Source organism: Ornithorhynchus anatinus, chromosome 11, assembly GCF_004115215.2.
Source record: "Ornithorhynchus anatinus isolate Pmale09 chromosome 11, mOrnAna1.pri.v4, whole genome shotgun sequence".
In the NCBI taxonomy this organism is placed as follows: Eukaryota; Metazoa; Chordata; class Mammalia; order Monotremata; family Ornithorhynchidae; genus Ornithorhynchus; species Ornithorhynchus anatinus.
The window spans coordinates 36993059-37016184 of NC_041738.1; the positions used below are offsets into that span (position 1 = coordinate 36993059).

Consider the following 23126-nt stretch of genomic DNA (forward strand, 5'->3'; position numbering starts at 1 on the left):
CATTACAGGGGAATCAGCTCGTCCTAGAGCAGCAGCGTGGCTCAGTGGAGAGAGCACAGGCTGTGGAGTCGGAGGTCATGGGTTCGAATCCCTGCCCCGCCACTTGTCAGCTGTGTGACTGTGGGCAAGTCACTTAACTTCTCTGTGCCTCAGTTACCTCGTCTGTAAAATGGGGACTAAGACTGTGAGCCCCACGTGGGACAACCTGATTCCCCTGTGTCTACCCCAGTGCTTAGAACAGTGCTCTGCACCTAGTAAGCGCTTAACAAATACCAACATTATTATTATTATTACATGAGGCTCACAGTCTTAATCCCCATTTTACAGATGAGGGAACTGAGGCACAGTGAAGTGACTTGCCCACAGTCACACAGCTGACAAGTGGCAGATCCGGGATTCGAACCCATGACCTCTGACTCCCAAGCCCATGCTCTTTCCACTGAGCCATGCGTACTATGTGCAGACACTATACTAAGCGCTTGGAATAGACAGTTCGGCAACAGATAGAGACAATCCCTGCCCATTGACAGGCTCTCGACCCCCTTGGTACCAGAGAGAAGTTCATGTTTAATGGAGCAATCGGTGGTGGTCCTTGAGCGCTTACCATGTACAGGGCACTGTATTAAGCGCTTGGGAGAGTACAGTTCAACAGATCAGCCTACAGCGGGACATTATGTGCCTGCCCATAATGAGCTAAATCACAAGCAGGTTGTCAAAATCGATGCTTACCGATACATTATGTTTACACATTAGAACGGATGCAGCAGGCCTCGCTGGTCCAGAGAAATTATGGCCCCAAAATTGGGTGCTCAGTTTTGGGGGGTTTTTTAATGGTTCTGTTAAGCGAGCCGGGCACTGTTCTAAGCACTGGGGTAGATACAAGATAATAATGGTATTTGTTAAGCACTTACTATGTCAGGATGAATAGTCCCTAACCCAGAGGGCTCATAGTCATAATCCCCATTTTACAGTTGAAGTAACTGAGGCCCAGAGAAGATAAGTGACTTGCCCAAGGTCACATGGCAGACAATAATCATAACTGTATTTTTAAGTGCTTACTCTGTGCAAAGCATTGTACTAAGTGCTGGGGGAGATACAAGATAATCACGTCCCACGGGGGGCTCACAGGAGGGAGAACAAACACTGAATCCCCATTTTACAGGTGAGGTAACTGAGACACAGAGAGGTAAAGTGACTTGGCCAAGCAAGGCAAGTGGCAGAGCTGGGATTTGAAACCAAATAATAATAATAATAACAATTATGGTATTTGTTAAGTGCTTAAAATGTGCCACGCACTGTTCTAAGTGCTGAGGTAGATACAAGGTATTCGGGTTGGACACAGTCCCTGTCCTACAGAAGGCTTACGGTCTTAATCCGCATTTTACAGATGAGGGAACTGAGGCACAGAGAAGCTAAGTGACTTGCCCAAGGTCACATAGCAGACAAGTGGTGGAGTGGGGATTAGAACCCATGACCTCCTGACTCCCAGGCCCGTGTTCTATCCACTAGGCCACGCTGCTCCTCTCACCCAAATCCTCTGACTTCCAAGTCCCTGCTCTATCCACTAGGCACATTGCTTCTCTGACCCAAATCTTCTGACTCCCAAGCCCGTGCTCTTTCTGCTGCCTCCATTTTGTGTGTACAGATCTTGTTTCCTGGCCTGTGTACAGTAGCGCAGTTATGCTTCTGGTCCAGTGGGAAGGGCTCGGCTCTGAGAATCGGGACACCTGAGTTTTAGTCTGGACTCCTCCAGTAAGGGAGTGCCTGATGGGGCTATGCCATCAGTGGTAAAAGTTTCTGGTTGAAGAACCATCTAGAATGTTCCACAGAGTGGAGAGACCCAGCAGGAACCCCCAAAGTAGCTGGCTAATGTGTCCAGTGAAAAACACCTACCGAACGCTACTGAGGCAATGACTGTTGAGTCACGGTGCTTCAGCGCACAGTCGCCACTAGGCAGTAGTGACCTTCACATAATAATATTATGGTACTTGTTAAGTGCTTACTCTGTGCCAAGCACTGTTCTAAGCAGTGGGGCAGATACAAGCTAATCAGACTGTACACAGTCCCTGACCCACATGGAGCTCAGATTTTTAATTCCCATTTTACAGAGGAGGTAACTGAGGGCCAGAAAAGTTAAGTGACTTGCCCAAGGTCACACAGCAGATAAGTGGCAGAGCTGGAATTAGAACCCAGGCCCATGCTCTAGCCATTAAGCTATGCTGCTTCTCACACGCACTTTAAAACGTATCCTGCCCTCCTGCCTGCCAACTGATTCACTGCTCACTGTGCCCCAGTGGGAACATGGCTTGGAGGGATGAAAAAGGGCACAGCCCAATCCACTAACATGATGACAAACCCTCCGTGAGGGCTCCCCATCAATCAGTGGCATCTACTGAGCATTTAATGCATGCAGAACACGGTACTAAGCACTTGAGAGAGTACAAAAGAAGAGAATTGGTAGAATGTTCCCTGCCTACCAGGAGCTTACAGTCTAGAGGGGAAAACAGACAATGAAATAAATTGTGCATAGATACAAAACTGCTGTGGGGTGAGGATAGTGTGGCTCAGTGGAAAGATCCCGGGGTTGGGAGTCAGAGGTAATGGGTTCGAATCCCAGATCTGCCACTTGTTGGCTGTGTGACTGTGGGCAAGTCACTTCACTTCTCTGTGCCTCAGTGATCTCATCTGGAAAATGGGGATGAAGACGGTGAGCCTCACGTGGGACAACCTGATTACTCTGTATCTACCCCAGCGCTTAGAACAGTGAATAGTAAGCGCTTAACAAATACCAACATTATTATTATTCTATCAAGTACTTAAAAGATACGGATCCAAGTGCCTAGGTGATACAGAAGGGAGGGGGTGCAGAGGAAAAGTCTTGCGGTAGCCTGCCAGGGCCAACAGCTGTTTTACATTTTGAATGTCGATCCGACTGGCAAAATCTCCCAATCCACCCCCCACTAAAGGAAGCTCCCAGGAAGATAAGAAAGCTGCTGACATCAGCACTGCTGCCTGTGGCTCTCTGGAAGCCATGGGGATCCAGTGACTCCCATCCCATGGCTCTTTTTTTTATGGTATTTGTTAAGTGCTTACTATGTGCGGGCACTGTTCTAAGTGCTGGAGTAGAGAACAAGTAAAAGATAACAAGTAATCAGTTTGGACAGAGTCCATGTCCCACGTGGGGTTCCCAGTCTTAATTCTCATTTTACAGATGAGGTAACAGAGGCACAGAGAAGTTGGGTGACTTGCCCAAGATCCCCCAGTAGACAGGTGGAGGATCCAGGATTAGAACCCAGGTCCTTCTGACTCTCAGGCCCATGCTCTATCCACTAGGCCATGCTGTTTCTCAGGGTCCTGATGCCTCTGTACTCCGCCTGGCAGGCGAAGACTGGGCAAGATGCAAAAGGTGTCTGGGGATGGGAGAGGCACCGGGGCCTGGGCAGACGGTGGGATGATAAGCAGCGTGGCTTAGTGGAAAGAGCACGGGCTTGGGAGTCAGAGGCCACAGGTTCTAATCCCAACTCTGCCACTTGTCTGCTGTGTGACCTTGGGCAAGTCACTTAAATTCTCTGTGCCTCAGTTACCTTGTTTTAAAAATGGGGATTTAAAAATGTGAGCCCCACGTGGGACAATCTGATTACCCTGTATCTACCCCAGTGCTTAGAATGGTGCTCTGCACATATTAAGCACTCAACAAATACCATAATAATTATTATTATTATTAGCAGGCCTCTGGAGGCCAAGATGGGTCCCAGGAGGATGAGGAGGCCACAGGGGATCATGATGCCCTCAAAAACCACTTCAAAGAGCTCAGTCTTTCCCCTGAATGCAGTCCGCTAAAGGGCAGACACCATCTCCGGGGCAGAGTCTGCCAGGGTGGCCCTGTGGGCCTGGGCTCTCAGGTCTGTCCTGCCGTTAGCCTCTCCTCACGACCTACCCAGGAGCAGAGGCTGAACAGACTCAGGCAGGGAGGGGACGAGCCAGCCACTCTTCAACTTTGTTCATGCTAGGGGGCTTTCTATGAGACATTTTAACTTAGGGGAGAGTTTAGAGATATCATGTCAAAATTAAATAAGATGGCTTCTAGAGAGTGAGACTTTTGGGCAATTTTGGGGAAAGCATTAGTCATCTTGGAAGATGTTATATAAGAACTTGCTACCGTCAGTTGTTCCTGCAGATTTACTCATTGCCTCTCATCTGTGGACAGTATAATTTAAGCTATTTATAAAGCTGAAAGGGATGTATCCATATTTTTGACTTGATGAAGTTGCAGGTCATTTCAAAGTGGATTTACCCCAAAGACTGACTGTTTCTATTGCCTGTAAAGAGCCCAGGTCTTGTAGACCTGATGTAGACTGTAAGGGTGGGGAGGTCATGCAGACCTGGTGTAGTCAGGTAGATCTGGTGTGGACAGTAAGTTTGGGGAGGTCACGTAGACTTGGTGTAGATGGTAAGGTTGGGGAAGTCATGTAGCCCGGTAAGGTTGGGAAGGGGCAGCAGTTGGGGTTGGGATGGTTCTCTCTTGAGTGAACTCTTTGTAAAACCCCAGTACCACTCGCTCCTACCCCAGAGGCCCCTGTGCTGCCCCGTAGTGCCCACTGTCTGGGGGGACAGGGACACGAGGGGAGAATGAGAGTGGGGGGAAGACAGCTGGACCCTCGGGGAGACAGATGGAATATGACCCTTGGGCGTTTCGCTCTCCAAGATCCTCCTGCACTCTTGCCCTTCTCCCAGGGCCACAGGCCAGGCAGGGCTTATTCCCTCCGGATCTTGTTTCCGCCATGGATTTGGGGCAGAGGAAAGATGTGTGCATGGCCTAGGGGATAGAACACAGCCCTGGGAGCCAGAAGGACCTGGGTTCTAATCCCAGCTCCGCCATTTGTGCACTGCGAGACTTTGGGCATCACTTCTCTTCTCTATTCCTCAGTTACTTCATCTGTAAATGGGGATTAAGCCTGTGAGTCACACAGTGGATAGGGACTGTGTGTCTGATTAGCTTGTATCTACCCCAGTGCTTAGAATTGTGCCCGGCACATAGTAAGCTCTTAACAAATACCACAATTATTATTATTATGGTGGGGGGAAAGGGGTTCGTGTGTGGTGGGAAAGGTTGTGGGAAGGACAACCCAATCAGAGTGGAGGGGTAAGCACGTGATCCTGGGTGGGCATGCATTCACACACACACACACACACACACACACACACACACACACGCACACAGTGCATGAAGCTGCTGCTTCACCACCACATTTATTGGGGTTTCACACAGAGCCAACCACCTGCACTGGCACTGCCAAAGGAGATTTAGTTGGCATCCAGGATGTCCTGCACCCAGGACATGAGCTCGGTGACCCGGGAGTACACGGCAGGAGTACTGGTGGAGCAGGTGCCGCTGCCCCAGGAGACGATGCCCACCAGGGTCCAGGCCCCATCCTTCTCACACACCAGGGGGCCACCAGAATCGCCCTGGAGACGCAGAGGGAGAGAGGGTCTCAGATGAGCCTCCCCACAGGGGCAAGAGACTCTGCCTGACAGTCTGCTGGGCCAGAGCCAAAAAGCACAGCCGTTACTTCCTCCCCAGGGCCAGCCCTCACCCCTCGCTCCCCCTCACTCCCCTGGACTAGGGTAAGGGGTCAGGGGTCAGGGAGGAAGGCCAACAGGAAGGAGGGAGAGGAGCTGAGGCGCGGTGACTCGCCCTCTGAGTGGGAGAAGATGCCCGATAAGACTGATGGGAAGAACTCAAAAGAAGAAGGTATTGGGGAGGATTGGGACTGGGGGGCTCAGGTGAGGAAATGGGATAATGGGCCAGAGCTACGGCATCCCAGGGCCTTTTGGGAAGAGGGGCCCCATAGACTGGTGCGGGTGTCCTGGGCCCTGGTGTTTGGGTGTTGTGGGGCGGGGCGGGGGGAGAGGGTGGTAGGTGAAGGAAGCCATCGGGAGAAGGTGGAGGGGATGGCGGTAACAGTACCATGCAGGAAGAAACACCACTGGCTCCAGCGCAGATCATGACATCGGAGATCTTGCTGCCCCAGAACTCCTTGCACTCTTCGTTAGACAGGAGGGGCAGGGCAGCCTGCTGCAGCTTCTTGGGCGTAAGCAGGGCTGGAAGGAGGCAGACGGGGTATGAGAAGGGTCCCGGCAGCATCCGGGCCCTCAAGGCCACAGGTATACCTCCTCTGGGGCGAGCCTAGCACTGACCGTTGTGCTTGGTCTTGCCCCAGCCGGTAGTGACACAGGTGGAGCCCGCGGGGAAGTCTTGGCCGGCTTGGGGCAGGCACACGGGGGACACAGTGTCGGTGAGGTGGGCAGGGCTGGCCAATTTCAGCAGGGTGATGTCATTGCGGATGGTCAGGATGTTGAACTTGGGGTTCTTGAACACCTGTGGGAGGGAGTGGGGGAAGGGGTGAGGGAAATCAGGGGTAGGGGGAGTGGTGATGGGGGGAGCAGTGTTAGGGGTAGAGGGAGCCTTGGTAGGGGTGCTGGAGAATGGCGTCAGAGATGATGAGGAGGGGTGGTAGCCAGTCAGGCCCTCCTGGTGCCCGGCCAGCCTGTACTCCCCCAGCTCTTCCCACTCCCTGGTTTCCCAGCTCTCCAGCTCTCCTGCTGTACCTTGTCGATCTTCAGGACTTGGATGTCCTCTGCATCAGAGCCATGGTCAAACTCTCCAGCGACCACGAGGTGAGACGTTCTAGGCAGACATGGCAGAGCAGGGACAGGGAGGTGAAAGGTGGGGGCTTCCCTGTCTTCCGCCCCCCTGGGGCCTCCCCACTGACCACCCAGAGACCATCCTGCTGACCAAATGAGGGCTGCATCTCTGAATGACCGTCGGCCATATCACTGACGGTGCAGGGGACCCCGCTGACCGCCCAGGGTCCACCCCAACCGGAACGTCCAGAAGGGTACTGCTCCTGTCTAAGGGCTTCAGTGGCTTTGTTCATTATCATCTCAAGCGGAGGCTGGGCCACCGGCGCTGCCTGACCGCTCCCGAGGGCAGACAGATGCGGGGCCGGGCTGAGCCGTCTCCGGGGAAGCCTATAGGGCGGTAGTCACTGCCCAGTACCTGACGTTGCAGTGGGCGGCGGTCACCACCCAGTTCTCGTTGATCAGAGAGCCTCCGCAGAAATGGAAGCCGGTCCGGTCCTGGGCGTGGGAGCAGAAAACCACTGGTCATCGGACAGGATCAGACCTGTGAGGCCCTGGGAAAGGCAGTTCTGGCCTTGGAGACCAGGAGATCTCCAGCGGAACCCCGGAGCCTGCTGGGACATTGACCAGAGCAAACCACAATCCAGCTAGGGAGGACACAACTGCAGTTCCTGCCGTGGTCCCTGCTGTGGGGGACTGAGCCCTCGGCCAGGGCACTGGGGGAAAGGTTGGCCCGAAGATGGCTTCAGGGGTCGGGGCCGGGGCCGGCACGGCCACGGCCGGTGTTTGGGGGCACTGGGTCTGCAGCTGGGGAGGTGAGAAAGAACCTGGACACTTCATCTGCTGGGGACAGGTTCATGGAGCTCTCTGGGCATTTTTTTAATGGTATTTGATACGTGCTTACTATGCACCAGGCACTGTTCTAAGCATTGGAGTAAATAGAAGCTAATCGGGTTGGACACAGTCTCTGTCCCACATGAGGCTCACAGCTTTAATTTTCATTTTACAGATGAGGTAACTGAGACACAGAGAAGTGAAGTGATGGAGCTGGGATGAGAACCCAGGTCCTTCTGACTCCCAGGTCCGTGCTCTACCCACTAGGCCATGCTGCTGCTTCATCTCGGACCGGGGCAGGATACAGTAGTCTGGGAGCCGAGCTGGAGGACAGCCTCGCTCCGCTGGGCTCCTCATGCTTCTCCCGGGCCAGGTAAGGGGGTCGGAAGAGAGGGCCTGGTGAGGGAGGCAGCTGGGCAAGGGGACCTGATGAGGAGGCCAGAGGCTTTCCCTGTCCCTGTCTTCAAAGTTGGTTCCCTTGGGTTTTGCGGCCAGATCAGTGCCCGGTCCGGGACAGAGGGAAGAAGGGGAGAGAGGTGGGCAGGACTGGAGGGAGGCTGAACTCCTACCTGCAGAGACACCTGCCAGGGCCAGGATCCGGGAACGGCATCTTCGCCATTGACAATCCTAGCAAGACCAGTCACGACGGGCTGGATGGTGGGCACGCCGCACCCTGTGGGCACCGAGCCACGGAGTCAGGGCAGCTGGGTTGCTGCTCCTGGCTCCCGCTCAGGGGAGGGTCTCACTCCCCCTGGGGACCAGTGAGTTTGGAGACCACCTCTGCCGGGGGTGGACCACTGCAACACTCCCCTATCACCAACGACAGTCTGACTTTCACTATCACCAACAGCGTTTATTAAGGGAATATTGGTCCATCCCTGACAAGGAGCACTATACCAGGCCTTCCTTGATGGGGAGCGCTGTACTGAACCGTCTCCTGAGAGGGAGCAGCATCCCAGACTCAAGCCTAAGAGGGAGCTCGGCTCGCCCAAGAGTGCCGAGCTCCCTACGGTTTCAAGTGTCCTGGCTTATTCACAGGCCTCCTGTGTTCAGTCCTCTGAACTCTCCATTGCCCCAGCCCTGAGCTATTTACCTGGGCCTTTAAAGCACTCAATCACCTTGCCCCCTCCTACCTCATCTACCTGCTCTACTCTCACAACCCAGCCCGCACACTTCACTCCTCTAATGCCAATCTATTCACTCTACCTCTATCTTGTCTGTCTGGCCACAAACCTCTGCTGCTGGTCTGGAACACCCTCCCTCTTCATATCCGACAGACAATTACCCTCCCCTCCTTCAAAGCCTTATTGAAAGCACATCTCCAAGAGGCCTTCGCAGACTAAGCCCTCATTTCCTCTTCTCCCCCTGCAGCCCCCTGATTTGCTGCTTTTACTCACCCCTCCCTCAGCCTCACAGCAGTTACAAACATACCAGTAATTTATTTATATTAATGTCTGTCTCCCCTTCCAGATTGGAAGGTCATCGTGGGCAGGGATCGTGTCTACCGATTCTGTTATATGCTGTATTCTACTCTCCCAAGGGCTTAGTACAGCACACTGCCCACAGTAAGCTCTCCGGAAATACAACTGATAGATTGATGATTGATCGATTGGGTCTGTGGCCCCGAGCCTGTCGACGCTTGAGCCTTTCTCCCGGACTTGGCTTCCTGTGTTGGGTAGGGGGTGGGGAGGAGACCGGCCCTGCACCGTCCATCTCTGTGAGCTGCTGCCCCCTGGGCTGGAGGGGTGGTCTTGAGGCCTTACCGTAGGAGGTGCTGATGAGGGCGAGGCAGGAGAAGAGCCACAGGAACGCCATGGTGCCACCGCCTGGGATGAGTGCCCCAAGGTGGGGACGTTTAGCTCTTTATGAAGGATTGGTTGGGGGGCGGGCGTGTTCTTTGGTCTGTTATCCAGAGACCTTGGCTGCAGAGTTCTCCAAGGCCCAGGTCTCAGCCGCCCGAGGGGACCCAACCAGGGCCCGGAAGCACTGGGAAACCTGCACCTGTTGCCCTGGATGAGGTCCCCAAGGACCTAGGAACGCAGACTTGGGCTGGCCCACCATCTCAGCTGGTGCCCCGCTCCTGGCCAGCACGGGGAGCAGAGACAGGGCTGGGGAGCCTCGGGCCAGTCAGGGATGGAGAGACAGGGGCAGGGAGCTCCCGGCCAACCAGGGACCTCCAGGCCAGCCAGGGGCACAGAGGTTGGGGGTGCCGGGCACAGTCAGGCCCACAGAGGCAGGGGGTCGGGGACGCCTCGAAAATCAAGGTTTTCTCCCAGCAGAGCTGAGCCCGGCTGACACCCAAGTCAGGACCTGGGAGATCCGTACACAATCATTACTTTAATGTCTGGCTCCCCCACTGGACTGTAATAATTAAGATATTTGCTAAGCACTTACTATGTGCCTAGCACTGTACTAAGAGCTAGGAAAGATACAGAATGGACACTGTGCCTGTCCCACATGGGATTCACAGTCTGAGGAAGGGAGAACATGTTTTGAATCCCCATTTTCCAGAGAAGGAAACTGAGGTCCAGAGATATGAAATGACTTGCAGGCTCATGGCAGAGCTGGGATTAGATCCCACATCTCCTGGCTTTCAGGGTTTTTTCCATTAGGCCATGCTATTCCTGGAGGGTAGGAATCATGTCTGCTTCCTCTAGTATAGTCTTCCAAGTGCTTAGTACAGAGGAGTGAAAGCTTTGGGGTGCTCCACCTCTGGCCCAAGCCGTGACATCATCTCAATACATTAAATACCCAGCATACTGTGTGTAATTTCATGGGCGCTTCTGCCAAGCCTAAATCTGTTCAGGGCCATACCTGAGGCTCAGGAAACTCTGCTCCCCCAAGGCTAGAGGGCACCCTTCTAAATAAATCTGACACCAGGACTTCCCAGAGCTCTCAGGATAGGATGGCTAGATTTTCGGCATCCGAGCCTCCCTCCGAGTTCTGAGGCTCGGGGTCTGTGCAGGAGGACTTTACGCCGAACTGGGAAAGGAGAGTAGAAGCTCTGGAGTAAAGCGAGGGGTCTGGGTACCTCAGAGAAACATCCCAGTTCTAGCCACCACGAGTGGATTCCTGCAAAATGGCAGCCGGGTGACACCCTGCATGTCACCGTAGCGGGGGTGACATCACGTGCATCTTGGGGGTCCAGTGTTTCAGAGAACGAACAGCGATCAGCGGAGACAGTGCTGACAGTAGTGTGGTGCAGGGAACTCTGCCGCTCTCGCCGGCTGCTTCCTGAGCCGAGACGGCCCGCTTAGGCAAGTGGTCCCTTCTCCATACGGGCAGGAGGGAAGCTAGAGGTCAGGTAGCCTGCAATGGGTATTTCCCTCCAACACAATGGACTGGAACGGCTAGCAGAGTCACCGCTAAGCATCGGATTAGGGTCCCCCTTATCCCTGCTGCAACAACAAGTGTCTCAGCTGTTCGTGTCACACCTGACTGAGAAAGGCATCTACTGGCCCAGAAAAGCAGCCTAGAAGACAGGTTTCAAGGTATTGCAATAGGACGTACCTGACTCCTTGGGAAAAATTCTTTCTGGAAACAGAGCTGGGTTGACGAGATGGAGGAGGAAGTGGTGGGGGTGGGGAAGGGAGGTGGGGGGAAGGAGCAGATTCCTGGGCTGAGCAAATAGTCAAGTTGAAAGAGGCCCAAGCTGCTTTCCCTTCCAGAACCTTGCTATCTCTACCCACTGCGCTCCCCACTCCCCGACCCAGCTCCTGTGAGTTTCCCTTTGCTGAGTCCACCGCCTTCTCCTTCTCCTCTTCCCACTCCACAGATCTGGAAGGAAGGTGGGACAAGTGCCAGACTCTCTGGGGGGGTTACATGGGACCTGTGCCCCTCTGCTCATAGGGAAACTGAGTCTGCAGGAGCAGAGAGCTAGTCGGGACCCGGGGCCTCCTCCTTCAAAGCCCCGCACCATCCCCACACCTGCTCAGACCAACCCCAAGCCTCAGCTGTTGGAGTGGTCTGGGCTGGGCAGAGAAGAGGTGTCCCAGTTGAGGGCAGCACTCCCAGCATGAGATGACTACTGCAGCCCGTGTGGACACCGGCCCCTCGAAATGGCTCACGTGTTAAGCCAGCCCCAGCGTGGCGTGAGGATGTCACCCAGCCGCCATTTTGTGGATGTCCACCTGAATGGCTAGAGTCTTCCCGAAACCAGAGCATTTTTTCTGGGTGATCTTGATCCCCCACACTGCTTCAGAGCCACGGCCTTCCCCTCCTGGGTCCACAAGAACTCTAGTACCTCTTTAGCCGTGGAATGCGGTGGCAGGAACAGTGGCAGAGGGAGGGTCAGCATCCAAAATAAAAAACTAAACTAGGAAAAACTATTGTATTATACTCTCCCAACTGCTTAGCACAGTGCTCAGCACATAGTAAGTGCTCAATAAATACCACTGACTGATAGATAGATTATACTAGATATTAGACAATCTCTAGCCTGTAGGCTCATTGTGAGCAGGGAACGAGTCCACCAACTCTGTTGTATTATACTCTTCCAAATGCTTAGTACACTGTTCTGGACACAGTAAGTGCTCAGTAAATACCATCAATTGACTGATTGATCCAGTTTTGTATTTTTTTAATAGTATTTGTTAAGCTGTTAGTAGCATTCGTTCATCTGTAAAATGGGAATTAGGACTGTGAGCCCCAAATGGGACAACCTGATTCCCTTGTATCAACTCCAGTGCTTAGAACAGTGCTTTGCACATAGTAAGCGCTTAACAAAATAACATAATTATTATTATTAATTATTAAGCACTTACTATAGGCTAGGCACTGTCCTAAGCACTGGGGTAAAGACAAGATAATCAGTTGGACACAGTCCATGTCCTACATGGAGCTCACAGTCTTAATCCTTATTTTACAGATGAGGTAACTGAGGCCCAGAGAAGCAAAGTGGCTTGCCCAAGGTCACACAGCAGACAACTGATGGAGGCAGGATCAGAACCCAGGTCATCTGACTCTCAGGCCTGGACTCTTTTCACTAGACCATGTTGTAACGCTCCTGTATCACTCTCCCCCTCTAGACAGTAAGCTCGTTGCGGGTAGGGAATGGGTCTGTTTATTCTGATATTGTATTCTCTGAAGTGCTTAGTACAGTGCCCTGCACACAGTAAGCACTCAATAAATACAGCTGACTGCCTGGCTGACTGGCTGGTAGGGACCTACAGGCTAACTGCAAACTGGGCTGCCCACCCCCATGGGGTGGAAATTCGAAAAAATACCACCCTATCCCTGAGGCTTCCTGAACACTTATGGAGAGAAAACAGAGTCAGAGAGAGACAGAAGAACTTTGCCCATGCATTTGTCATCTGTCCCAAAGTCCCCGGGAAGTATCAGAGGCCACTGAGAGGCTTTTCTAGATCAAATATCTTCTATCTCTGCCTCCCACCAAATCAAATAGCTCTCACGCCGGGCTGCAAAATACACCAAACTCCCAGAATGAAAAATCCTGAAGAAAAATAGATTGTTACTGTAACATCTTGCAAGCCACTGCACGCTGCACCTCAGCTTGCAAGAACCCTCCCGGCTCGCTTTGTCAGAGCCCGGCAATTTTCCTTGAGCCCGGAATCCAGGCCGAGATGTCAGGAGGCACGTCTGCTGTTGTACTACAGATAATTCTGTGGATTAACCCGACATCTAGCAACCAGACAGGGCAGAGTCTTTCTGACTCTACTCCTATCACTAATCAATCAATTAATGGTATTTATTGAGCACTTTGTGTTTTACTGTGTGCAGCACACTGTACTGAGCGCTTTTACCACCCTGCTCCAGATGGAGCCCTCTCTCCCTAACCCCCATCCAACTTCAGTCAGGGGGAGGCTGGGAGGCAGGGATGGAAGGAGGGTGGGAAGGAGGCAAGCCGGGATTGTAGGAGGGAAAGACCACTGTGGGTGGTCCAGCCCCTCTGCTTCCTCCTCCTCCAGGTTGGGGAGTGGGGGGAGTAGGTAGAACACAGCATGCATCATTTTGCTCAATCAATAAATGGTATTTATTGAGCGCTTACTAAGTGCAGATCACTGTACTAAGCTCTTGGGAGAGTACAATACAACAAAAATGGCAGGCACATTCCCTGCTCATAATGAGCTTAATCTCAATCAATCAATCGTATTTAACCGAAGGTTCCCTACTGGCTTCCCTATCTGGAAAGAATGGTAGAGGGAAAGGAGGTGGGCTACTGCATCCCCCTCCCCCAGGGCTCCCCTGGCCCTTGCCCCAGCTTCCAGTGCCTACCGGGGGCGGGAGGGGATGAGCCAGCTTCCGGCCTAGACGTCAGAGCAGGGGCTTCCCAAGGGAACAACTAGGGATGGAAAGAAAGGACATGAGTTCAAATGGGTTCAAGGAAAACTTCCACCTGGCAGGATCTCACGTTGTGAGTGGAATTAAGCTGTCAAGGTGAAATTCTGTGAGGTGCATAAGCAAGGGTGGGGGATCCAGGAAGGAGTGATAAGGCGCAGGCACTGGGCAGGAGGAGGGGAGGAGGAAGGTCCCTACAGTTTGGCTGAGACAAGACTGATCAAAGGTTAAATGCTCAGCCCCTCAGTTCATAGGGAAAATGAGTCTGCAGGGGGAGAGAGCTCAACTGGGCTGGGGGCCACCTCCATTCCTAGGCACCACCAGGTCGGTCGGCTGGCAGCATGGGCTGGCTGGGATAGAGGAGAGGCGGCTCAGCTCAGGGCAGAATTCCTGGCGTGTGTTGGGGGAGGCACTGCAGCCCATGCAGACACCAGACCACCAAGATGTCTTTGATAACTCAAGTGTCTTGCTGGCACCCAGCACAGCGTGAGCACAACACTTGGTTGCCTTTTTGTGGATGTCCACCTGCTTGCCTCAAATTTGCCTGAAACCAGACCATTTATCCAGCTCATCCTGGTCCCCCTAATTGCTCTAGGGCTTAGCACAGTGCTCTGCATACGGGCACTCAATCATTGGCAGATACTCCTTGACCTACCATGCCTGCTTTCCCTTCGGTGAGCCCAGGCAGATCTCTTCCAGAACCTTGCTATCTCTACCCATTGCCCTCCCCAGTCCCCAACCCAGGTCCTGTGGGTTTCCCTTTGCTGAGTCCACCACCTCCTCCTTCTCCTCCTCTTCCTCCTCCACAGATCCAGAAGGAAGGTGGAAAAAGGCCAGACTATCTGGAGGGTTATCTGCCTACCATGGAATTCAACCCCCACTACACACACAACCCTTAAGTACATACCTTTATACTCACTTGCTTCTCCTACCTGAACTTTATCCCCTGCTAGATAGTCAGCTCCCCCACAGCAGGAATCAATCTTCTCACTCTATTGTACTCTTTCAAGAGCTTAGTACGGGAAGGGCTCAAAAAATACCATGGATTGATTAACTGATGGGACACAATCCCTGCCCACATGGGACTCACATTCTAATGGGGAGGTAACACGGTTAATTAATTCCCATGATCACAGAGCAGAAAACTGAGGCACAGAGAAGTTAAGCTATCTGCTCGAGGTCACAGAGCAGACAAAAGGTGGTGCAGGGATTAGAATCTGGGTCTCCTGACTCCTTGTCCTATGCTTTCTCCACCAGACTATGCTGCTTTTCTAGCATCTGCCTCCTCCTGCTAGATTGTAAACTCCTTAAGGGTAGGGGACAGGTTTAATAATCCCTTTGTACTTGCTCAAGTGTTTACTTCAGTGCTCTTCACAGAGTAATAATAATGTTAGTATTTGTTAAGCGCTTACTATGTGCAGAGCACCGTTCTAACCGCTGGGGTAGATACAAGGTAATCAGGTTGTCCCACATGAGGCTCACAGTTAATCCCCATTTTACAGATGAGGTAACTGAGGCACAGAGAAGTTAAGTGACTTGCCCCCAGTCACACTGCCGACAAGTGGCAGAGCGGGGAGTCGAACTCATGAACTCTGACTCCAAGGCCCAGGCTCTTTCCACTGAGCCACGCCGCTTCCCACTAAGTGCTCAGTAAATACTGCTGATTGATTAAGATGCTCTTTGATCTCTCTCTCCCTCCAAGTCTCCTTCTTGAGGCTTTGTCTCTTTCTGCCTGGAGTTGAGAGATACAAACCAGGAGATTCAGGGAGCTGAAGAGCAAAGCACTCCTGCCCTCTAGAGAGGGAAAGTTGAATGTGATTCTGCCTGGGGCCGCCCACTCTGCCTCTCAGGCAGCTGCAATCCATCCATCCATCCATCCATCCATCAGTGGTATTTGAGTCCTTACTCTGTGCAGAACGCTGTACTAAACGCTTGGGAAAATACAAATAGAGTTGGTTAACACAATCCCTGCCCACAGTGAACTAATACAGTCAGTGGAAGACAAAAATCAAAGAAATATTACAGGGAGGGGAAATAAAAGTATTATAAGTATATAATGACAATAATGATGGCATTTGTTAAGCTCTTACTGTGTGCCAGACACTATACTAAGCACTGGGGTGGATACAAGCAAATCGAGTTGGACACAGTCCTATATATATAAGGGCTGTGGGGTTGGGGTGAGTAACAGAATTTAAGGGATAAATTTAAGGGATAATAATGGTGGTATTTGTTAAGCGCTTACTATGTGCCAAGCACTGTTCTAAGCGCTGGGGGGATTCAAGGTGATCAGGTTGTCCCACGTGGGACTCACAGTCTTCATCCCCATTTTCCAGATGAGGTACCTGAGGCACAGAGAAGTTAAGTGACTTGCCCAAAGTCACACAGTCGGCAAGCGGCAGAGCAGGGTTTTGAACCCATGACCTCCGACTCCCAAGCCCGGGCTCTTTCCACTGAACCACGTTGCTTCTCTGGATACATGGCCAAGTGCATAGTCAATCCAGAGGGAAGGGTGGGTGGAGTAAATGAGGACTTAGATAGGGAAGGCCTCATGGAAGAGAGGAAAATTTAGGAGAGCTTAGAAGGTGGGGAGAGTGGTGGACTGTCAGATGTCAAAGAGGAGGGAGTTCCAGGGTGGAGGGAGGATATGAGCGGGGGTTTAAGTACAAGATAGTTGAGATGGAGGCCCAGAGAGCAGGTTGGCAATAGAAGAGAAGAGTGTGCTGAGTGGATAGTAGTAGGAAATTAGTGAGGTAAAAGTAGGAGGGAGAGAGCCAGATGCATGCCTTCAAGCTAATGGTAAAGAGTTTCAACTTAATGCAGTTAGATGTCTGTCTGTAAAACCACTTGTGACCTCCCTTGGTCTCTCACTGTGGCCAACGTCCTTGTGGCTCACACTTCTTCAACCCAGAAAGGAAAGGGCTGCAGCTGCTGGGCTGTTCTGAGTTACTTATGGATTTAAGCCTGCAGCTGGGCCTGCTGCCTTGGTCAAGTTTTTAACCTCAACCCACTGCTACACCTATTTCCCCATCTCCTAACTCCTGACACCTACTTCCCGCTGGCTGTCCACCTCGGGGTGGGGACCACAGGCCAGAAAGTCGGGGGTTGGGTCAGGGGGAGGGAAAAGAGGAGTGGTTTTTTTAGTTCCTTAAAAGAAGCAGAGGCTTCCTTTTCATCTACTAAATGCCACAACCTGTGAGAAGCTGGAGCACAGCAGAGCATTATGAGCCGGGGACCCCTGTCTAAGGTGAATCAGAGCAGGAAGAATCTTCTGCTTTGCAGCCAGGTTCTCTCTTCTGGGGTGTTTGGCCCAGAAGAAGGGTTGGGGGGGGCGGGGGTTGGGACTCATCCAGTCCACAAGGTCAGCTCATCTGTCTGGCCTCCCCATTATCACAGAGGAGCCAGTGCAATCAGTGGTACTGAGCACTGGGTAGGGGCAGAGCACTGTACTAAGCACTTGAAAGACTACGATAACAGTATGAGAGCTCAAAGAACTTACAGTGTAATGAGGGAGACTTACAGATGCAGATTTACAAAAAGGGGGAGCAGGAGAAAGAACAGTCACAGCTGCTGATAACAGGAAAAGGGAAGGATAAATAGAAAAATAAGTGCAAATGAATATGAGGTGAGCTGTACGTAAGTGCTAAGGAACGGTGTAGAAACGAAGTGTTAAAAGTGTTTGTTGGAATGATTTGACCTGGAAGGAGGATATGGAGAGGGGGAGCGGGTGGGTAATTTGATACAACACTGGAGGGAGTTCCGGGGGTTAGGGAGTGGGGGTCACAGGTAGCATCAGCAGTTGGCAGGGGGTCTACAAGAACTAGTACAGTGCTCTGCACATAGTAAGCGCTCAATAAATACTATTGAATGAATGAATGAATAATAATAATTGTGGTATTTATCAAGCGCTTACTATGTGCCAGGCACTGTACTAAGCCCTGGGGAAACTACAGAAAGCACGGGTCCAGGCCGAGAGGTGGGGTGGACCGAAGTGTTTGCTGCTCTGGGCTCGATCCCTAGGGTGGTCCCCAAACTGCACCTGAGTTAATGGGCAGCAGCTGTCGTTGTCCCAGGGTTGGGGACAGGCTTTCTTTCTTGGCCTTGAGCTGGGCTCTGGCACACTTCAGAATGTCATTAAGTAATCAAAGGCAAATACAAGTGTCCACTCTTCACCCCAAGGTCTCCAGATAGCAGAGAGGCTGGCACTGCGGTGGGCGAGGAACACGGCGCACCAGGCCAGCCCGCAACTGATGCTTTGGCTACATATAAATAGGGCCGGCCTGGCCGGAGGATCACCCATCGCAGTCTGCGGCACCATGACGTTCCTGTGGCTCCTCTCCTGCCTCGCCCTCGTCGGCTCCTCCTTTGGTAAGATTTTCATCTATTGGGATGAGGGCGGGGGAGTTTCCGGGACTCAGATGTCTGATTAGCATCTTCTCCTTTAACGGAGCTAGTTGGCAGGAGATGGAGCCCTCTGGCTCTCCTCTGAAAGCTGGATGGTTCTCTGGTCCTCGGATGAAGCGTAAAGAGGTGAGGCTCGGGGCCACATGTGGCTGGGGCAGGACCCAGAGGCCTGTCTCCTTGAGGAGAAACATTGCTTTAAAATAGAATATTCACCCTAACTCTGCATAAGGTGAGAGTTATGCTCAAAGCCTAAGCAAAGTTAGCACTGATTAACCTTTGTCGACAAGAGTCAGGGCATCCGAACCCCTGATCCGGGTCGCTGGCCACAGTGGGGTCAGGATAGGATTTAGAGTCCAGGCTAGAGATGGACTCGAAGGGGAAGGACCAGACACTCAGCACCTCTGGGCAGCAACAATCAAATGAGTCATCTGAAGAAAGTGGAACGAGCCCGGGCTTGGGAGTCAGAGGTCATGGGTTCGAATCCCCCCTCTGCCACTTGTCAGCTGTGTGACTGTGGGCAAGTCACTTAACTTCTCTGTGCCTCAGTGACCTCATCTGTAAAATGGGGATTAACTGTGAGCCTCACGTGGGACAACCTGATGACCCTGTATCTACCCCAGGGTTTAGAACAGTGCTCTGCACATAGTAAGCGCTTAACAAATACCAACATTATCGAGAAGCAGCGTGGCACAGTGGAAAGAGCGCGGGCTTGGGAGTCAGAGGTCACAGGTTCTAATCCCGGCTCTGCCGCTAGTCAGCTGTGTGACCTTGGGCAAGTCACTTAACTTCTCTGTGTCTCAGTTCCCTCATCTGTAAAATGGGGATTAAAACTGTGAGCCCCACGTGGGACAACCTGATCACCTTGTATCCCCCAGCGCTTAGAACAGTGCTTTGCACATAGTAAGCACATAACAAATACCACAATTATTATTAAGCTTGCTACCTTGTCTTCAACAGCCCACTGTAGGCCAGGCCAGCCCTGCTGGGCTGCATTGTGGAAAAAAAACCCTCTGGTTTTCAAGACCTTTTTGGTCTATTGAAAATGAAACCGGTAGACGATGCCCAGGCTAGGAACAGATGGGAACTGCTCACTGTCTCTGTTTTTTTTCAGCTTGGCAGGTTTTCCTCATGCAGGCACCTGTAGCAGGTTTTCCTGCTAGCAATGAGGCTAAGTCACGCAGAGAGAAACCCTGATGCATATGTGCCCAAGCTGTACAGAAACCAGTGGGGACAGTCAGGGTGGTGATGGCAGTGTTGGTGGAATATTCAGCTAAATTGCAGGGCCTGGTTGGCAGAGACAAGCCACTGCTGGGGTTTGCAGGCAGGGGTGGAGCTCCAGGAAAGGGGCAAGAGAAGTTCGGGGGGGCCTGGCAAGAGAGGGAAGGAAGAGCCCTGGGCTGGAGCAGTCTGTACCAGCATCTTGGGGGGGTTTCCAATCCCATTAGAATGGGGGGGGGGGGTGGCCTCTGTGTGACCAGAGGTAGAGACTGCTCTCTGTAGGCTTAGGTTTTGGTCCCCACACCCTCGCCTGCAGCAGGGAGGGCCCAATTTCCTGGTGGTCCCCTGAACGTTCCACCTAGAGATGCTGGCTGGGTGCCCGGGATTCCCCAGCCGCAGCTCCTGCCCTGCCTGGGATGGTGATCTCCCCGAGACTCACAAAGGTGACCCTGATGCCTCTGCTTGTGCCCACAGGCTGTGGTGTGCCCGCCATCCAGCCTGTCCTGAGCGGCCTCTCCAGGATCGTCAACGGTGAAGATGCCGTGCCCGGCTCCTGGCCCTGGCAGGTGTCTCTGCAGGTAGGAGCTCGGTCTCCCTAGGGCTTAAGGGTCCCAGCTCCAAGCCCCAGTTCAGCTCCTACTCCTGCCTCCAGGCTGAGATGATTTTGCCAGGGAAGCAAAGGCCACAGCCTGCAGGTAGTAGAATCTGGTTTCCCCCTTTGCTCACCAGGGCTATGGGCACCTCAGCAGAGGAAGAATGAGTGAATGGGGCAGCCACTGCCCACCCTGTTCCCCTCTAATGAGGTCTTCCAGCTCTGGACTTTCCTGGTTATAATAATAATAATGGTACCTGTTAAATGCTTACTATGTGCCAGGCGCTATACTAAGTGCTGGGGTAGATACAAGTAAATCGGGTTGGACCCATTTTCTGTCCCACATAGGGCTCACAAGTCTTCATCCCCATTTTACCGGTGAGGTAACTGAGACACAAAGAAGTGAAATGACTTACCCAAGGCACGCAGCAGACAAATGGCAGAGCAGGGATCAGAACCCAGGTCCTTCTGACTCCCAGACCCATTATCTACCAACTAGGCCATGCTGTTTCTCTAAGCTGCCATGGGGTGACAGCTCAAACCCTCTCACCTCTCTGGATCTCCAGCCCAGAGGCTTTTCTAGGGAAAGCCCCTTTTAGCCCATTTCTGCTTGAGCCAAACTCCAAGCCCATTGATCAGGTGGTGGCCCCACAGACCCCCACTGATGAGTCTCATCCCTTCCCCAGCTCTCCCATCCTCTTCTGCTCAGAGCCCCTCTCCTTCTTCCCACAGGACAAAACTGGCTTCCACTTCTGCGGGGGCTCCCTGATCAGCAAGGACTGGGTGGTGACCGCCGCCCACTGTGCCGTCAGGTACCGAAGATTCCCCTCCGGCCTCCCTTCGGGCCTCCATGGCTTGTTCACTCAGCCTCAGCAGGGGGTCCCTCAAACCCTGGCCATGGGGAACGGTTGGGCGGGGTCCCCTATCCCCCTCACGTTCCTGCTTTCTCACCCTCAGCACCTCCCATCTTGTGATCGCCGGAGAGTTCGACCACAGTTCCGAAGAGGAGGACATCCAGGTCCTGAAGATCGCCAAGGTAAGGTCTGGCCCCGGCTTCCGGCCCTGGGTTAGCTCGGGGGCCAAAATGGATGTGTTCCCCGTGAGCCCCGGCTCTCTGTGTGCTGCCTTACTCTCTGGCCAACTGAACAACATAATAGTGATAGGAACTGTTAAACGCTTACTATGTGCCAAACACTGTTCTAAGTGTTGGGATAAATACAAGGAAATTAGGTTGTCTCACCTGGGGCTCACAGTCTTCATCCCCATTTTACAGATGAGGTAACTGAAGCCCAGATAAGTTAAGTGACTTGCTCAAAGTCACACAGCTCACAAGTGGCAGAGCCGGCATTGGAACCCACTACCTCTGACTCCCAAGCCCGTGGTCTTTCCACTAAGCCATGCTGCTTCTCATGGCCCCGGGCCCCAGGACATCTGAGGGGGCAAGCTGGATGTCCAATGTCAAGGGAGCCCGAGTGGGTGGCTGGGCTAGAAGGCTTGGGTTTGGTGGGTCGTGGCGCTCTTTGGAGGAGTTTTCCACAACTCAGCAGCTCTATCGCACTCTTCTCAGTGCTCAGTGAGGTGTTCTGCACGCAGGAGGAGTTGAGTAAATACCATGCTGGACTGGGCCTCTTCCTCAGATCGTGCAAGGCCTCGCTTCACTTCTGCCCTCTCCCCTTCCAGGTGTTCAAGAACCCCAAGTTCAACATGTTCACCATCCGCAGTGACATCACGCTGCTGCGGCTGGCCAGCCCGGCCCAACTGTCCGATACCGTGTCCCCCGTGTGCCTGCCCAGTTCGAGCGACGAGTTCCCCGTGGACTCCACCTGCGTGACCACCGGCTGGGGCCTGACCAAGCACACCAGTGAGTCTGTGACGCCATCCCGCGGCCGCGGCCGGGGCTCATCGGGGCTCGGCCTCCACCGGGGACACTGCCACTGGGGGGACTGAGAATGAGTGTGGTCGGCCCTCTGGGTCCTAGTGAGCCTTAGAGCGGGATGAGGCATCGATTAATCAATCGAACGTATTGACGGAGCTCTTCCTAGATGCAGAGCACTGTACCGAGCATTTGGGAAAGAGCAATGTAACAGAGTTGGTAGACAGGTTGCCGTCCACAAGGAGCTTTAAGGCCCGACTTCACCTTCTCTTCGCTCTTTGTCCTCCAGACTCCAAGACTCCCGATAAGCTGCAGCAGGCCAGCCTGCCCCTCCTGTCCAACGACGACTGCAAGAAGTTCTGGGGCAACAAGATCACCGACGAAATGGTCTGCGCTGGAGCCAGTGGTGTTTCCTCCTGCATGGTACTCTTCTCCCCCTTCCCTGTCCCTCCTTCCTCCTCCTTGATCACTAGTGCACGTTCCCCTCCCTGCACCTCCCCTTTCTCCCCCTCAATCCCCCCAGGGGACCATCCCCTTCTCTCCAATTTCTCGCTCCCCAAGCACCCCCTGATGTTCCTCCAGGTTTGAACTTCCTTTCTCTGCTGTGTCCAGTTATCCACCCTCCCCTCAGTCCTCCTCATCACCCCGTATTCCCCCAGTGAGGCAGGGGGTCACCAAGCTAAACCACAGGGATCCAGGAAGAAGCGTCTTGGCCGGGGGCTTGTCAGGAGCTTGTTTCCAGTCTGCCTCCTGCCCCTCTGAGAGAACGGCCTGACACCCACTCTCCCCGTGTCCACAGGGCGACTCTGGCGGCCCCCTGGTGTGTGAGAAGGATGGGGCCTGGACCCTGGTTGGCATCGTCTCCTGGGGCAGCGGCACCTGCTCCACCTCCACTCCTGGGGTGTATGCCCGGGTCACCAACCTCATGCCCTGGGTGGAAGAGATCCTGGCCAACAACTAAGCCTCAAACAGCAGCCATACAGCAGCAGCTTCTGTTATTCAATAATAACTAGTTTGAGACAAAGACACAATCTATGCTCCTGCAATGGTGGATGTGATGGTGAGGGTGGGTTGTGGAGGCTCACCTCTCGCCTCTGGTTCTATTCTGAGTTTTGAGTCCTATCTTTCCTGTATGCTCCAGACCCAGGGACCCCGGCATCACCATTTTCTCTGGAGTTTGCTATCGTCGCTTCCTCACACCTGCCCCTTCGATCTCGGGGCTTGCGCCCATCTGCCCTTTCCACCGGCGGATCATGCCTCCTGTGC

The 23126-nt window shown here is 53.1% G+C and overlaps 2 protein-coding genes across 2 annotated transcripts; one reads left to right on the forward strand and one right to left on the reverse strand.

Moving 5' to 3' along the window:
- Positions 1 to 5304: 5304 nt before the first annotated feature.
- On the reverse strand, positions 5305 to 9291 carry LOC107547255 (chymotrypsinogen 2-like). The gene is made up of 7 exons (XM_029075586.1): positions 9240 to 9291; positions 8046 to 8149; positions 7061 to 7140; positions 6610 to 6688; positions 6199 to 6379; positions 5969 to 6102; positions 5305 to 5466 (listed from the first exon to the last, which is right to left on the reverse strand). Exons 1-7 carry the CDS (start codon positions 9289 to 9291, stop codon positions 5305 to 5307), a joined length of 792 nt encoding a protein of 263 aa, XP_028931419.1.
- Positions 9292 to 16934: 7643 nt separating this feature from the next.
- Positions 16935 to 22886, forward strand: LOC100082597 (chymotrypsinogen 2-like). The gene is made up of 8 exons (XM_029075582.2): positions 16935 to 17020; positions 17953 to 18141; positions 19870 to 19973; positions 20720 to 20799; positions 20945 to 21023; positions 21668 to 21848; positions 22150 to 22283; positions 22660 to 22886. The coding sequence occupies exons 2-8, from the start codon at positions 18024 to 18026 to the stop codon at positions 22819 to 22821; spliced, it is 858 nt and encodes a 285-aa protein (XP_028931415.1). The 5' UTR covers positions 16935 to 17020; positions 17953 to 18023; the 3' UTR covers positions 22822 to 22886.
- Positions 22887 to 23126: the final 240 nt, after the last annotated feature.